This window comes from Coregonus lavaretus, assembly GCF_964263955.1.
Source record: "Coregonus lavaretus genome assembly, chromosome: 30".
NCBI classification, from domain to species: Eukaryota; Metazoa; Chordata; class Actinopteri; order Salmoniformes; family Salmonidae; genus Coregonus; species Coregonus lavaretus.
Window position 1 is genome coordinate 27,987,077 of NC_140017.1, and position 15,744 is coordinate 28,002,820.

A 15,744-nucleotide genomic window follows, 5' to 3' on the forward strand; every position below is an offset into this window, starting at 1 on the left:
GCCCCCTTACAAACATACAACAGCCCACACACCCGTGCCAGGTCTTTCCGGCAGGCCAATGAAGGTAGGAACAACATGCTGGATCCTGGAATACACCAGGCGATCACTAACATGAACCTAGGCCAAGATGTGAGCAGCAGTGTTAGCAGCAGGGTAGGTGTGTAGCACTATGGCTGGCTAACTGGGCAGACAAAGAGGCAGGCAGAGGGAACTGCAGAGAGGCAGAATGGCAGATGTGGAGGCGGTGGCAGTGTACCCTGCTCCTCTGCTTTGTGGTGGGAGATTTTCCATGGTTTACTACCTCGACAAAATTATCCTTATTGTGTGCTTGGACTCTTATTTTTAAATTTTTCAGCTGCTAATGAGACTGTCTATTTTATTTGCAATTGGGCCAGGGAGTTCTTTCATGTCAATCAGCCTGTGAAGACTGACCCTCCCTGAATGAGAGAAGCACCCGAGTGTCTCTCACTTATGAGACATTGTGGCATATTGCCATTATGTCTTTTGTAAATAATAAGGTGAGCGACTTAGCTCTTCTGCTTGGATAGCTCTGTCCTTGGAGAACCAGGGGAAGGGAGTGATTGCTGCCAAAACGCCCGATGAGAGGGACTCTGGGATGGGATCTCTGGTCACCAACTTGCCGCCTCCTGACCCCCATGCAGACAGACAGCCACTTAATAAAGAAGTCTGTTTGTCACTTTGATGTATAAATGCATGAGTGGGAGTGAGCTCGTTTGAGGCTTCATGCGACAGGTTCATCAATATGCAGGGCCGTTATGTCTTCAGATTCATCAGGAGGGTGATATGGAGAGGGTTGGAGGGGAGCTGGGAAAAGCAGAGCTGGTGATGATGGCAGTGGTGGCGACAACAACAGCATGGCTAAAAAAGGAGGAAGACAGTGTAGACTGCTGACAGCTTTTGATCGGAAGTTCAAAGAGAGGAGCAGATGGCATTTTTTAACAATCAGCCAACTTCTCTAGATTTCTCAGAGATGATGCCAACGTAAATTGCTTTCTTCCCTTTCTAAAAGCTCAATTTCCACTCTCTTTGGGTCATTGTAGACAGCTGTTCCTCCATGAGGATAAGCCTCCAGGAGCAACGGCTGGTTCTGAAGGATGGGGAGTCTGTTTATTCGCTACTAGAGCGGAGGCATATCCCTAGCAATATGGAGATGGATGCTGCCTGCTGGTTGGCCAAGTGTATTACTGGAGGCGAGCACACAGGGGCATACAACTGCAGGTTCACAGCTTGACTAACACACAAAGCCAACACCATGCATTTATTTACCCACTCACACAATGCAGACATATGTTTTTGCCATTCAGACTGTAGGCCATATGTTTGGGCTTTTTACATTTTCAAGTATACCTGCAAGGTTCAACAGTAGATCTGACACATGTTTTTTTTTTCTCAAAAGTTTGAAGAGAAAACAGTGGAGGCAGGTGCGCATAGCTTAGTTGAGGGTTGGTACAGATACTACTGATTTTCATTCAAAACGTGACATGAAAGTGACGATACAATGAATCCAGATTGAGCCACTGCTCACAAATGCATTCCTTATGATAACATCATTACACCATTACGCCCAAAACTAATTCTAACCCATGTTTCCCTCTCTTTTTTCCAGATCAATTTGTCATTATGTGCTTGATTGGGCACCGAGAGCATGAAGCGGAGCTGGGTAACAAACACAAATCCTCCCCCACCACACATCTGCACTGCATGTTTTCTATTAATTAGTCTCAACAAATGGTATTATTTTGCTGCTGCTAGCCAATGCAAACACATGGTAGCCTTAACCCTCACCCCACTCCTTGTGTGTAGGATGCTGTGCCCTCATGTTGGATGCAGCTCAACAGACAGATAAACACATAGCCAGCCAGGCTGAAGATATTATCACAAATCTTACTATATGGTGTCTTCAGTTCAGAGTTGGAGGAGGTGATTTTGAGGCTTTGCCTTAACACTGAAAAAGTCTACAGAGCACAATATAAAGAAAACCCAAAGTCATGGTGTTGTTGTGAGAGAATCATGGGCTAACTCTGCCATCAAATAATTACGGTGAGCTAATGTACTCACTCGCACAACTAAAGTCTGCCCTCTGTCCATGGTACTGAACTCACCCTGCCTCCTGGCAGCACTCTGTCCATGGTCCTGAACTAACCCTGCCTCCTGCTTTAAATCCATCCCATTTGGCAACAGTGGGAAGTGCATGTTTATAATAATAATAATAATAATATGCCATGTAGCAGACGCTTTTATCCAAAGCGACTTACAGTCATGTGTGCATACATTTTTACGTATGGGTGGTCCCGGGGATCGAACCCACTACCCTGGCATTACAAGCGCTGTGCTCTACCAATTGAGCTACAGAGGACCACATCAAATGCTAATGTACTTAACCTTCAGGTCAGATAACTCTGTATGAACTTGTGTTGAGCTGAAAATGCTGAGGCCAATGTAATTCACAAGCACATTAAAGTGACGATAAAGGGAAATAGTGCATAAAATGTATTGGACAATAATTCAAATTCATACGTGGAGACACACATCTTTCCTCTCTTTCTTAAAAGCATTTAAACATAGAGAAACATTAGATTATTTTGTGTCAGTCATAGGTCAATGTTAAGGTCAAAGCAAGTTGCGAATAACAGCTTCTTATCAGATCACATCACCTCTCTCTCTCTCTCTCTCTCTCTCTCTCTCTCTCTCTCTCTCTCTCTCTCTCTCTCTCTCTCTCTCTCTCTCTCTCTCTCTCTCTCTCTCTCTCTCTCTCTCTCTCTCTCTCTCTCTCTCTCTCTCTCTCTCTCTCTCTCTCTCTCTCTCTCTCTCTCTCTCTCTCTCTCTCTCTCTCTCTCTCTCTCTCTCTCTCTTTATTTTGCTCTCAGTTTCTTTCCCTCTCTGAAACACACACAGACACATGCCCTCTGATGACTGTCAAATTTCACTCTGTATGCGTGACAGAAGATCACCATCAACCCTCTCCACAACCATCCTCTCTTTTCCTCTCCCATAATAAGTGGCCTCCATTGAAATAGATAAATAAATCAAAAGCACAACCTAAATACTCAGCGTTCCAGAGAGAATTCCATGCTGGGGGAGCAGACTAACTAAAATAGGACATGGTGTGTGGATGTGTAGCGTTGCTTCACCAGCACCTCAAAGACTCTCTGTACTGTATCTAACCTTCATGAAAGCCTAGGCAGGACTAATAGCCTTCATTCACCTGGAACTGGCATCGATCCTGCCTGCCTTGTTGAAGGGGCCTGGGAACACTTGTTCACCAGTCATAACACATGAGATACAACATACAAAGGCAACGAACATTGATTTTTTCTTAGTACTTGACATGGACTACACAAATGGCTGTAATGTATGCTATTCAAGGCTTTTCATCTAGAGTTTGTCTCTGTAACACAGCAACTGTACTATTAACTTACCCATTCAGGTTTGAATGTTGTGTGGGGCCCAATGGAATATTTGGTTTGAGGAGGGTTTAAAGCAACCCTCAAGAGTTGCAGCGAACATGGTCATGTATTCTCTTAGCTTAGCCTTGATCTGGTGGGTGCCGAAAAAATGAAACATGTTCAATCTACATCATCCTGAAAAATGGCTTGACTTAGTCTTACATCTCTGTGTGTGTCTGTTTCGGTGTGAAAGGGCTGGAGTGGTATTTATTTTGGTCCTTCCTCCACTATTCCACTCCCCCAGGTACCTCCCTGTTCTGTGAGCAGACAGCTGTCTTTCATCAATATTTACCGCCCCCTGTCCTACACTGTCCCCTGTAGAGAGGAAAACAGGGCCTCTGTGGTGACTACTCTGCCAACGGGAGGTTTGGGGGGAAAGAGGATGCATGTCTACCTCTCTCTACCTTGCCAATCGCTCCATCATTTATTCATTCGACACCTGTTTTATTTTGTAGCAATGGGAAACCAGATGGATACCTATCTTTACACACTTCCTCTACTAGAAAATTCTCCCTTTGTATTCACACTCAAGTGGTCTTTAGGCTGTCTATAAATGCTCATTGGAATCTGATCCTATTAGCTCTATCAAGTGTTTAAACTCTCATCACCCACCTCCTGATATATACCTCATTGCACATAGGCTACGTACTCATCGCTCTCATTTTCCTCTGAATTATAATATTTTCAACAATGTATTTTGAGCGTTTCATATCCAGTTGCCGAGGCATGAACCCTATAATCAAATGAGTCAGCATTGGAAGTTATTAAATTGCTACCCAGCACCAATGACTCAAAGTTAAATGAAAGTGCCTTTTATTTCTCATGTGGCTTAATTAGTGTGGATCTCATCTTGAGCACCGGAGACAGAGGCGGGGAACACCAGCCTCGCTACCTGTCCACAGGCTAAGAGTGGAGGTGGAGGTGGAGAGTGGCAGAAGGTGAGTGGGAGGCCTGGGGTTACACAAGAGGTGAGTGGGAGGCCTGGGGTTATATGAGGTGAGTGGGACGCAACATAACGCTAGTCAATTTCCTCCTGCTCACACTCATTTGTTCTTCACCCTGTGAAAAGCTGTAGTTGAAGCCCCAGTTTTGCAAGTTGCAAATATTGTTTTTCGGGATTGTTTGTTAGCAACTACTCCTTCCCTTTGTTAAGCCTTGTGGCACGCCCACAGGAACACCGATGTGGAGCGTGGAGGGAACACGCCCGTCACAGCCATCATACCGTAGCTCCTCACTACTCTCCGTTTCACACAATCACACCACACTTCCTCTCACTTTGCATGACAAAAACATTAGAACAAACTGTGAGGGTTGCAAACACCAACAACTGTTAATCATTTTTACACAGGCGCCTCCATTCGCCTGCATGCTGGCAATGAGCCGGAATGCGCCTCTTGTGGCATATATAATGAAAAGAATGGAGCCGTCACTTGTAATTGATCTCTAAATAGCATTTTCTGCTTTATTAGTCGTACTTAATGGTGTTGAAGGGGGCTGATGCGAAATCCCTTTGTTCAGAATCACACTCTTACTGTGAATAGTTATTGATCAAAAAAGATTCTCTGACAATTGAGGCTCAATGTGTTTTACACGCTGGGCTTACTTTTCCTATTTTGAGGGGAATTGTGCATGCTTTCGTCAAAAAGATTGATGGCATAGGAGAGGAAATAAAAGAGCCAGGGATATGTGCATAATGCTGCGGAGAGATTGTTGGAGCAAAGAGAAAATCCCATTCACTTATATTTCATCACTGGACCAACCCACACAAGAAATGTGAACTCAATACCAATTATGCATATGCATCAGAGCTTATTAAAATGAATCTAGATGTTTATAACTGCAACTGTCAAAATGGCCTCTTTGTGCTCAAAATACCTCGTCTTTCAAGATGAAATGGTAAACATAGAGAGACACAAACAAACATATTATCCATCGAGTCTGGGGCTGATACTGTGGTGGGAAATACCTTAGGGCACACTAAAGTTTGGTCAGGGACCAGGGTATAGGCCTTTAGAGGAGGGGAAACTCACGCTGGATGTCGATATTGACGCTGGTCTCTTTGCCATTGGGCACAGCCTTGTTGGATGCTCGACAGATGATCTGCTGGCCTGTCTCAATGTTGGATGCAGACAGGTAGAGGGTGCTAACCGTACTCTCCCTCCTTCCATCACGAAGCAGTGTCTGAGAGGAAAAGAGAAAAGGAAAGAGTTCAGAGTTCACAGATGAAGTGGTAGTGGACATAGTGGAACATTTTGAATAACATCATCAATCGAAACTCAAGGCCTGGAACCCAAATGCAGCAAGTCACCTGGATGCCCTGGGGACAACAAAGACAAATACCCCTGGCATGCTCAAGCCTGTAGTCTTGCTCCAAGGCTGATTGAGCTGAAAAAAGGAATCTGTTTCTGAGCCTCTTTTGTGTGACTGGAGAGTTGTGCTCTGGCGCATGGCTTGTCATACACCACAAAGGAAATCAATCTTCTTTTCAGTGCTCATCCTCTGAGCTGCAGCCCTACTCGCATTGTGAGAGACATCTGAAGGCCGCCTGGTACAATTCTGCCTTGCCTGGTTCTCAGGGAGGACTGTGGGAGCCCTGCTAACCACCATGCCACAGTGCATGCTCACCCACCAGAACAAATTGGCCATGCCAGGAGCACTGTGTAGCCAACCACAAAGTCAAGACTGACATGGCTTCAAATTATAAACTATTGGTGCTCTATACAAAGATACTGTCCATTACCACGACCTTTGGGTTGGCTTTACAAATAAACTACTGGGATTCACAGTAGAAGCTCTTTCAATATCATATTATTTTCTTGGCTCTGCTGGTCCCACACTATGAAACGAGCAAAAACGTGATGGCCATTCAGTTTTATTTTCACTTATAGAGGTCCAGCTATAGAGGACATATTAGATAAGGCCAAGTTGGGACATGATGCTCTTCATTATATAAATGCCCTTGTTGCTTTGTGTGTGTGTGTTTGTGTGTGTTTGTGTGTGTGTGTTTGTGTGTGTCACACTATAGCCACAAAACAAAATGCTCCTCTGCAATTTCTCTACAGTTTATTCAGGATTTAATGACACAATTCACAAACAAATAGGTTGTGATGAAACCCTTTATTTGCTAGCAGTACTATGAGGAGCTCTGATGAGAAAATAGCACAGACAAGAAAGCTCCTCAAACTTCCTTTGAGGATCTTTATGCACTTTTCAAACCGAGGTTATGACTCGCATGGGAGGACAGTTGAGACATCACAGATGCCCTCTTAAACCGGCTCTCCACAAGTCCTTGTATTATAATCATCTCTGTAAGTTCGCCAAAGGTGAAAATATATATTTTAGCCGCAATAATCGTTACGTATTAAGGTGTCAGAATGAAAGCTATTGACAGGTTGCCGGATAATAGCAGTAAGTACCTCCTAATTTCTCTCCCTTCATGGAAGTTTGAGAATCCTAATGAAACCCAGCTAGATGTGCCACACACTGACTGCATATTAAAGTGTTAAGGAACCTGGTATTATATTAGTTGTGTGGCAGGAGGTTTGGAGGCTTTGACATACATGTACAGTTGAAGTCGGAAGTTTACATACACATTAGCCAAATACATTTAAACTCAGTGTTTAACAATTCCTGACATTTAATCCTAGTAAAAATTCCTGTCTTAGGTCAGTTAGGATCACCACTTTATTTTAAGAATGTGAAATGTCAGAATAATAGTAGAGAGAATGATTTATTTCAGCTTTTATTTATTTCATCACATTCCCAATGGGTCAGAAGTTTACATCCACACAATTAGTATTTGGTAGCATTGCCTTTAAATTGTTTAACTTGGGTCAAACGTTTCGGGTGGCCTTCCAAAAGCTTCCCACAATAAGTTGGGTGAATGTTGGCCCATTCCTCCTGACAGAGCTGGTGTAACTGAGTCAGGTTTGTAGGCCTCCTTGCTCGCACATGCTTTTTCAGTTCTGCCCACGCATTTTCTATAGGATTGAGGTCAGGGCTTTGTGATGGCCTCTCCAATACCTTGACTTTGTTGTCCTTAAGCAATTTTGCCACAATTTAGTATGCTTGTCCATTTGGAAGACCCATTTGCGACCAAGCTTTAACTTCCTGACTGATGTCTTGAGATGTTGCTTCAAAATATCCACATCATTTTCCTTCCTCATGATGCCATCTATTTTGTGAAGTGCACCAGTCCCTCCTGCAGCAAAGCACCCCCACAGCATGATGCTGCCACCCCCGTGCTTCACGTTTGCGATGGTGTTCTTCGGCTTGCAAGCCACCCGCTTTTTCCTCCAAATATTACGGTGGTCATTATGGCCAAACAGTTCTATTTTTGTTTCATCAGACCAGAGGACATTTCTCCAAAAAGTACGATCTTCGTCCCCATGTGCAGTTGCAAACCGTAGTCTGGCTTTTTAATGGCGGTTTTGGAGCAGTGGCTTCTTCTTTGCTGAGCGGCCTTTCAGGTTATGTCGATATAGGACTCGTTTTACTGTGGATATAAATACTTTTGTACCTGTTTCCGCCAGCATCTTCAGAAAGTCCTTTGCTGTTGTCCTGGGATTGATTGGCACTTTTCGCACCAAAGTACGTTCATCTCTAGGAGACAGAACGCGTCTCCTTCCTGAGCGGTATGACGGCTGCATGGTCCCATGGTGTTTATACTTGCGTACTATTGTTTGTACAGATGAACGTGGTACCTTCAGGCGTTTGGAAATTGCTCCTAAGGATGAACCAGACTTGTGGAGATCTACAATTGTTTTTCTGAGGTCTTGGCTGATTTATTTTAATTATTCCATAATGTCAAGCAAAGAGGCACTGAGTTTGAAGGTAGGCCTTGAACTACATCCACAGGTACACCTCCAATTGACTCAGATGATGTCAATTAGCCTATCAGAAGCTTCTAAAGCCATGACATCATTTTCTGGAATTTTCCAAGCTGTTTAAAGGCACACTCAACTTAGTGTATGTAAACTTCTGACCCACTGGAATTGTGATACAGTGAATTCTAAGTGAAATAATCTGTCTGTAAACAATTGTTGGAAAAATTACTTGTGTCATGCACAAAGTAGATGTCCAAACCGACTTGCCAAAACCATAGTTTGTTAACAAGAAATGTGTGGAGTGGTTGAAAAACGAGTTTTAATGACTCCAACCTAAGTGTATGAAAACTTCCGACTTCAACTGTATGCCTTTTCATCTTATTACTTTTCTGCTTTCTCCAGTCAATGACTATAAGTCTACTGCCAAAATGTCTTAATAGGGCGTTGGGCCACCATAACCAGAACTGCTTCACTGCACCTTGGCATAGATTCTACAAGTGTCTGGAACTCTATTGGAGGGATGCGACACCATTCTTCCACGAGAAATTCATAATTTGGTGTTTTGTTGATGGAGATGGAAAGCGCTGTCTCAGGCGCTGCTCCAGAATCTACCATAAATGTTCAATTGGGTTGAGATCTGGTGACTGAGATGGCCATTGTATATGGTTTACATCGTTTTCATGCTCATCAAACCATTCAGTCACCATTCATGCCCTTTGGATGGTTGCATTGTTATCCTATGGATTTTTATACATGAACCTAAGCATGATGGGATGTTAATTGATTAATTAACTCAGGAACCACACCTGTGTGGAAGCACCTGCTTTCAATATACTTTGTGTCCCTCATTTACTCAAGTGTTACCTGTACCTAGCCAAGCAAAAAGACTATTGTCTTGGAGTTAAATAATATTTATGTAAGGAATACGCAAAATAGCATAAAGATGCATTCATATTTTGTTCTTCTGCATTTGCATGAAAACAAAATGCTTTTGTGAAGAGTGTCTCAGATCTCTCCAGGCTACAGAAGTCCTGCCACTCACCTCTAAAGCAGAACGTATTAGCTGTCAACAGTGGGATGTGTCAATGTAATATCCTTTCTGACACAATCAGGATTGTTTCTCTCATAGCTCTGGACATGTCTGAAGTCATTAATCTTGTACAGGCCCAGCTACAGCATAGAACTCAACACCGAGCCACTAGCTGTTTTAAAATAGCCCGAATTACACACGATTTCTCATGTCACTGCCTGGAGCATGTGAGGAGAATACCTTTCCCAAGTTAAGAAAGGAACTGAAAAATGGAGAGGGAGAGAGTGACGGTTGCTCTTCAAGATATGGGATAAGGGGGCAGAGACAGTAGAAGGTCATATTGAGTGAATATGAGTGAATCTATAGTATAGTGATACATTAGTGATGGTTACATTTCTACTGATAAATATGGAGCTTTTTCGATTTTCAGGAATACCTGCAAGTTTTGTAGTCAATAATATAATTCTGACAGGCTGTATATTGTTTTTACCTAACCTTTACACTAATTGTTTTTCTGTTTATTACAATTAACAGGAAGGCTAATAAACAGTGCTCAGCCTGCAGGCATGTCTGAAATGCCTTGATTAGTTTAGGTTAGAATCCCAGTGAAAGGGAATATGAAGGGAGGCTCAGAGAGATCTCTAGTCCCTGTTTACACTAATCATTTGGCTGACATTAATATTCTGCTGTTAATCTAACGAGCCTTTGATATGTCCAAACTTGAAATATGGCTCCAGGTTAAATTAAATCAGCCATTTTTTAATTGCAGACCACACCAGAAGCACATTTCAAATCCCAACACTGGATATTAATTTCACTTAGGAATAAGATATTTTGCATAAGCTTTGTACTATCTATTTCTACAAAATAATATATTTACATCATTTTTTCTGGTCATGGGGTTAAAGAGGCCTTATTTGATTAACTTATCTTATCCTACTACCTGAAAGTCAGATCCTTTCTACCATTCTGTTTAATAATATTCATAATATTACTATTTTAGTGCTCCCAAGGCCTGGTTTAAATTTCTCTTGCACAAAGCCAGTGAGGTTAATTACATTGACAAGAGAGAAAAACAATGGAAGAGCGAGAGACAGATACTTTTTGAATAATTTGAAACAGGTTAAATGTAGTGAGTAATATGGAAATACTGGAAAAATAGGGGGTATTATAGAATAATATGCAGATAAACTACTGGGAACTCTACCTGTCTCTTGAATGTGAAAAATGTGACATGTATAATACATTCTCTGAAGTTAATTAGCTACTTTTTCCCGGAATGATTTCCCCCTGCCTCACTTGGTGGTGAGCATTACTATTGAAAGGAAATCTCTCTAATTACACAGCAAACTTTGCTGAGATGAAGGTTGGGAGGAAAATAATGAAATTGAAAGACAGATAAAGAAGCGTCTTTGAAGGTTTGTGGGGGAGGAATGAGCAGGGACAATATGCAGATCTTCCTTTCTGGTGTCATGCATTTGAATGCTTCACAGAGTAATGGATTCCCTGTGGCTGTTCCTACAGTGACACCCCTTGTGTATTTTCATCAGTTCATCCATGAGGAGCTGACTGAAATGTGGTTTACATTTATATTTACATTATACATTTTAGTCATTTAGTAGACATTCTTATCCAGAGCAACATACAGTAGTGAGTGCATTCATTTTCATACTTTCTTCGCACTGGTCCCCCGTGGGAATCGAACCAATAATGGGACTGTTAGGGTTTCGATATGTTTTCATGATCTGAAGCTTCTACTAGGCCTCCTCAGTGGCTTGCGAAAGCATTCACCCCCCTTTGCATTTTTCCTAATTTAATTTAATTGATTTTTGGGGGGGTTGTATCATTTGATTTACACAATATGCCTACCACTTTGAAGATGCAAAATATTTTTTCATGTGAAACAAACAAGAAATAAGACAAAAAAACAGAAAACTTGAGCGTGCATAACTATTCACCCCCCCTCCCCCAAGTCAATACTTTGTAGAGCCACCTTTTGCAGCAATTACAGCTGCAAGTCTCTTGGGATATGTCTCTATAAGCTTGGCACATCCAGCCACTGGGATTTTTGCCCATTCTTCAAGGCAAAACTGCTCCAGCTCCTTCAAGTTGGATGGCCATATTCTTTCCATTTTTAAAAATGAATTTGATGGTGCTCCGTGGGATGTTCAAAGTTTCAGATATTTTTTTATAACCCAACCCTGATCTTTACTTCTCCACAACTTTGTCCCTGACCTGTTTGGAGAGCTCCTTGGTCTTCATGGTGCCGCTTGCTTGGTGGTGCCCCTTGCTTAGTGGTGTTGCAGACTCTGGGGCCTTTCAGAACAGGTGTATATATACTGAGATCATGTGACAGATCATGTGATACTTAGATTGCACACAGGTGGACTTTATTTAACTAATTATGTGACTTCTGAAGGTAATTGGTTGCACCAGATCTTATTTAGGGGCTTCATAGCAAAGGGGGTGAATACATATGCACGCACCACTTTTCCGTTATTTATTGTTTCAAATTTTTTGAAAAAAGTATATATATTTTTTTACTTCACCAATTTGGACTATTTTGTGTATGTCCATTACATGAAATTCAAATAAAAATCAATTTAAATTACAAGTTGTAATGCAACAAAATAGGAAAACTGGTAAGGGGGATGAATACTTTTGCAAGGCACTGTTCATCCGTAGCTACCAGGTCCAGCCCATACTCAATGCCATTCACATGCAGTATAACCAGATCTTTTTAATGACTGCTTCATACAGTAAGACCATACCAGGTCCAAGTACTTACCACAAAGTAACACCTTAATGAAAGATAAATGGTAGATAATTTATCCATAAGGATATTGAGGGAGGTGATTCTGAGACCTATAGGGGTCAAAGCCATCCTGGGAGTGTAGAGGTTGCCATCATCAGGAAACTCCCATCTCACTCTAGCACATTTGGCCACATTACCTCCCATCATCTGTGGGGTGTGGAGCGAGGCAAGGTACCGAGGTGAGGCAGGATGGCCAATTATCCTCTCTAAACCTCCATTATTCAGGAGACAATCATCCGCTTTTAATTGAACGCATTTCTTTTTAATGGTAGTGATATGAGGGGAGGGCAGTGCCTAGAGACTGCATGGCTCAGCTGCTGCTTCTATCCATCAGCTGGGCGACAATGTCCCACATCACTGCTGCTGCTGTTTCAGAAAGAGGAAGTGCAGGCAGGAAGCACGCTATCCCCCTACTGTTAGCAAAAACCACCTCTGGCAATCGTTTTATTCAAATGGATTGAGCCGTATCCCAGCACAATCAATAGAATTGATCTGCTCTTTGGAAATAGCTGATAATGGAATGAGACAGCAGAGAGAGAGTTGGTGCCCGCTCACTCTCCTCGTTTATAAAGAAATTCACACAGCGGTGTTCATTAGCCCGCGGGTTATTGTAATTGAAGTGCCAGAGGGGTCAGATGGCAGTGTGGTGTGGCATGACGTGTGGTGGAATGAATGTTGAGTTGAAGGCTAGGGTTGGTTGGCAGAGCATCTTCTGTGAATACCACAGATCAGGGACGGCTTCTCCAACAGAGAAGTGACCGAACGGATCTCTATATGGACTCCTTATAGACCCTTGATCTCTATATAGACCCTGGATCTCTATATAGACCCTGGATCTCTATATAGACCCTGGATCTCTATATAGACCCTGGAACTCTTTATAGACCCTGGATCTCTATATACACCCTGGATCTCTATATGAACCCTGGATCTCTATATATACCCTGGATCTCTATATGAACCCTGCCACTGAAAAGAGAGAAGCAGGGCACCTAGTAGACAGCAAAGGTGCTGGAGAGTCACCGACTTTCATTCTTATGGTCCCACCATCTGGTTGTTTGAGTAGAGGAGAAACATCCTTTAGATATCCCAGAGAAGACCTTGGATTTTCAGGGGATTTTATTCCAACCAATCCAGGCTGAATGCTGAGGCACAGTTTACAGATGGCACAAGTAAACACCCGTCACAGATGGTAGTGCTCTTAAAGTGGCTATTCACAACAAACTTCAAGGAAAGGATTGACTAGCTTCAACTGGAATTTGATGAGTGACATAAGCTATTACATAGAGTAAAATATTGTTTGGTTCACTTTGCCGGTGATAATGATTGAGGTCTTTTGCTTTCTATCTATGGGAATGGGTAACTGTCTAAAAAACCCCTCAAAAACCCCAGCCCTCCCTCCACCTTTAAAAAACAAACTGTGTATTACACACCTCGATGCTTACCTTGGAGTACATGGCTCCATTGAGTACCTCTCCATTGCGGATCCAGATGATGGATGCGGCTGGCTTGGCGTTGTCAGCATGGCAGGTCAGGTTTAGGGGATCTCCTGCTCTCAGGCTCACCACCGGACCACCACTGATTACTGGGTCCTCAGGAGGAACTGGAGGGAAAACAGCAAGGCATTATGTTGTAGCTATGTTATAAACATGTAATGGCATATACATGTATACAACAACAACTGTTGTTTTCAAGTCAGAGTGTTATATGTTCACTGATGAATGTATTGGTCAAGCCTCAGACTTGTCCATTGGATTGAAAGAAGACATGTCTTGGACTTAAGAAGGTTCATATAAGGTGAGCTCTGCATCTGTGTGACTACAGTGGGGGAAAAAAGTATTTAGTCAGCCACCAATTGTGCAAGTTCTCCCACTTAAAAAGATGAGAGAGGCCTGTAATTTTCATCATAGGTACACGTCAACTATGACAGACAAAATGAGAAAAAAAATCCAGAAAATCACATTGTAGGATTTTTAATGAATTTATTTGCAAATTATGGTGCAAAATAAGTATTTGGTCAATAACAAAAGTTTCTCAATAGTTTGTTATATACCCTTTGTTGGCAATGACACAGGTCAAACGTTTTCTGTAAGTCTTCACAAGGTTTTCACACACTGTTGCTGGTATTTTGGCCCATTCCTCCATGCAGATCTCCTCTAGAGCAGTGATGTTTTGGGGCTGTCGCTGGGCAACACGGACTTTCAACTCCCTCCAAAGATGTTCTATGGGGTTGAGATCTGGAGACTGGCTAGGCCACTCCAGGACCTTGAAATGCTTCTTACGAAGCCACTCCTTCGTTGCCCGGGCGGTGTGTTTGGGATCATTGTCATGCTGAAAGACCCAGCCACGTTAAATCTTCAATGCCCTTGATGGAAGGAGGTTTTCACTCAAAATCTCATGATACATGGCCCCATTCATTCTTTCCTTTACACAAATCAGTCGTCCTGGTCCCTTTGCAGAAAAACAGCCCCAAAGCATGATGTTTCCACCCCCATGCTTCACAGTAGGTATGGTGTTCTTTGGATGCAACTCAGCATTCTTTGTCCTCCAAACACGACGAGTTGAGTTTTTACCAAAAAGTTCTATTTTGGTTTCATCTGACCATATGACATTCTCCCAATCCTCTTCTGGATCATCCAAATGCACTCTAGCAAACTTCAGACGGGCCTGAACATGTACTGGCTTAAGCAGGGGGACACGTCTGGCACTGCAGGATTTGAGTCCCTGGCGGCGTAGTGTGTTACTGATGGTAGGCTTTGTTACTTTGGTCCCAGCTCTCTGCAGGTCATTCACTAGGTCCCCCCGTGTAGTTCTGGGATTTTTGCTCACCGTTCTTGTGATCATTTTGACCCCATGGGGTGAGATCTTGCGTGGAGCCCCAGATCGAGGGAGATTATCAGTGGTCTTGTATGTCTTCCATTTCCTAATATTTGCTCCCACAGTTGATTTCTTCTAACCAAGCTGCTTCCCTATTGCAGATTCAGTCTTCCCAGCCTGGTGCAGGTCTACAATTTTGTTTCTGGTGTCCTTTGACAGCTCTTTGGTCTTGGCCATAGTGGAGTTTGGAGTGTGACTGTTTGAGGTTGTGGACAGGTGTCTTTTATACTGACAACAAGTTCAAACAGGTGCCATTAATACAGGTAACGAGTGGAGGACAGAGGAGCCTCTTAAAGAAGAAGTTACAGGTCTGTGAGAGCCAGAAAAATCTTGCTTGTTTGTAGGTGACCAAATACTTATTTTCCACCATAATTTGCAAATAAATTATTAAAAATCCTACAATGTGATTTTCTGGAGAAAAAAAATCTCAATTTGTCTGTCATAGTTGACGTGTACCTATGATGAAAATTACAGGCCTCTCTCATCTTTTTAAGTGGGAAAACTTGCACAATTGGTGGCTGACTAAATACTTTTTTCCCCCACTGTATGTGTAAAACTGCCTGTTCTCTCTTTTTTAATAATACCTGTGCAAGCCAAGGACAGGGATATTTCTTCAAACACAATACAGCTTTGTGAAGGACAGGTAAGGTGAATGGTTTCAGTTTTTTTTCCTTTTCTCTCCTGTGAAATTGAAATCTCTTGTGTCCATATGCACTGATGCAGCGATGT

General features: G+C 42.5%; 1 protein-coding gene across 1 annotated transcript in view; it reads right to left on the reverse strand.

Annotated features, from left to right (window-relative positions):
• LOC311105697 (kin of IRRE-like protein 3) overlaps positions 1-15,744 on the reverse strand; it is a gene marked incomplete at both ends in the record, with an annotated part of 63,388 nt that overhangs the window by 24,169 nt on the left and 23,475 nt on the right. The window contains 2 exons of the mRNA XM_084147916.1: positions 5,498-5,648; positions 13,584-13,741. Of these exons, the coding sequence (XP_084004042.1) occupies positions 5,498-5,648; positions 13,584-13,741 (309 nt within the window). The remainder of the gene's footprint in view (positions 1-5,497; positions 5,649-13,583; positions 13,742-15,744) is intronic.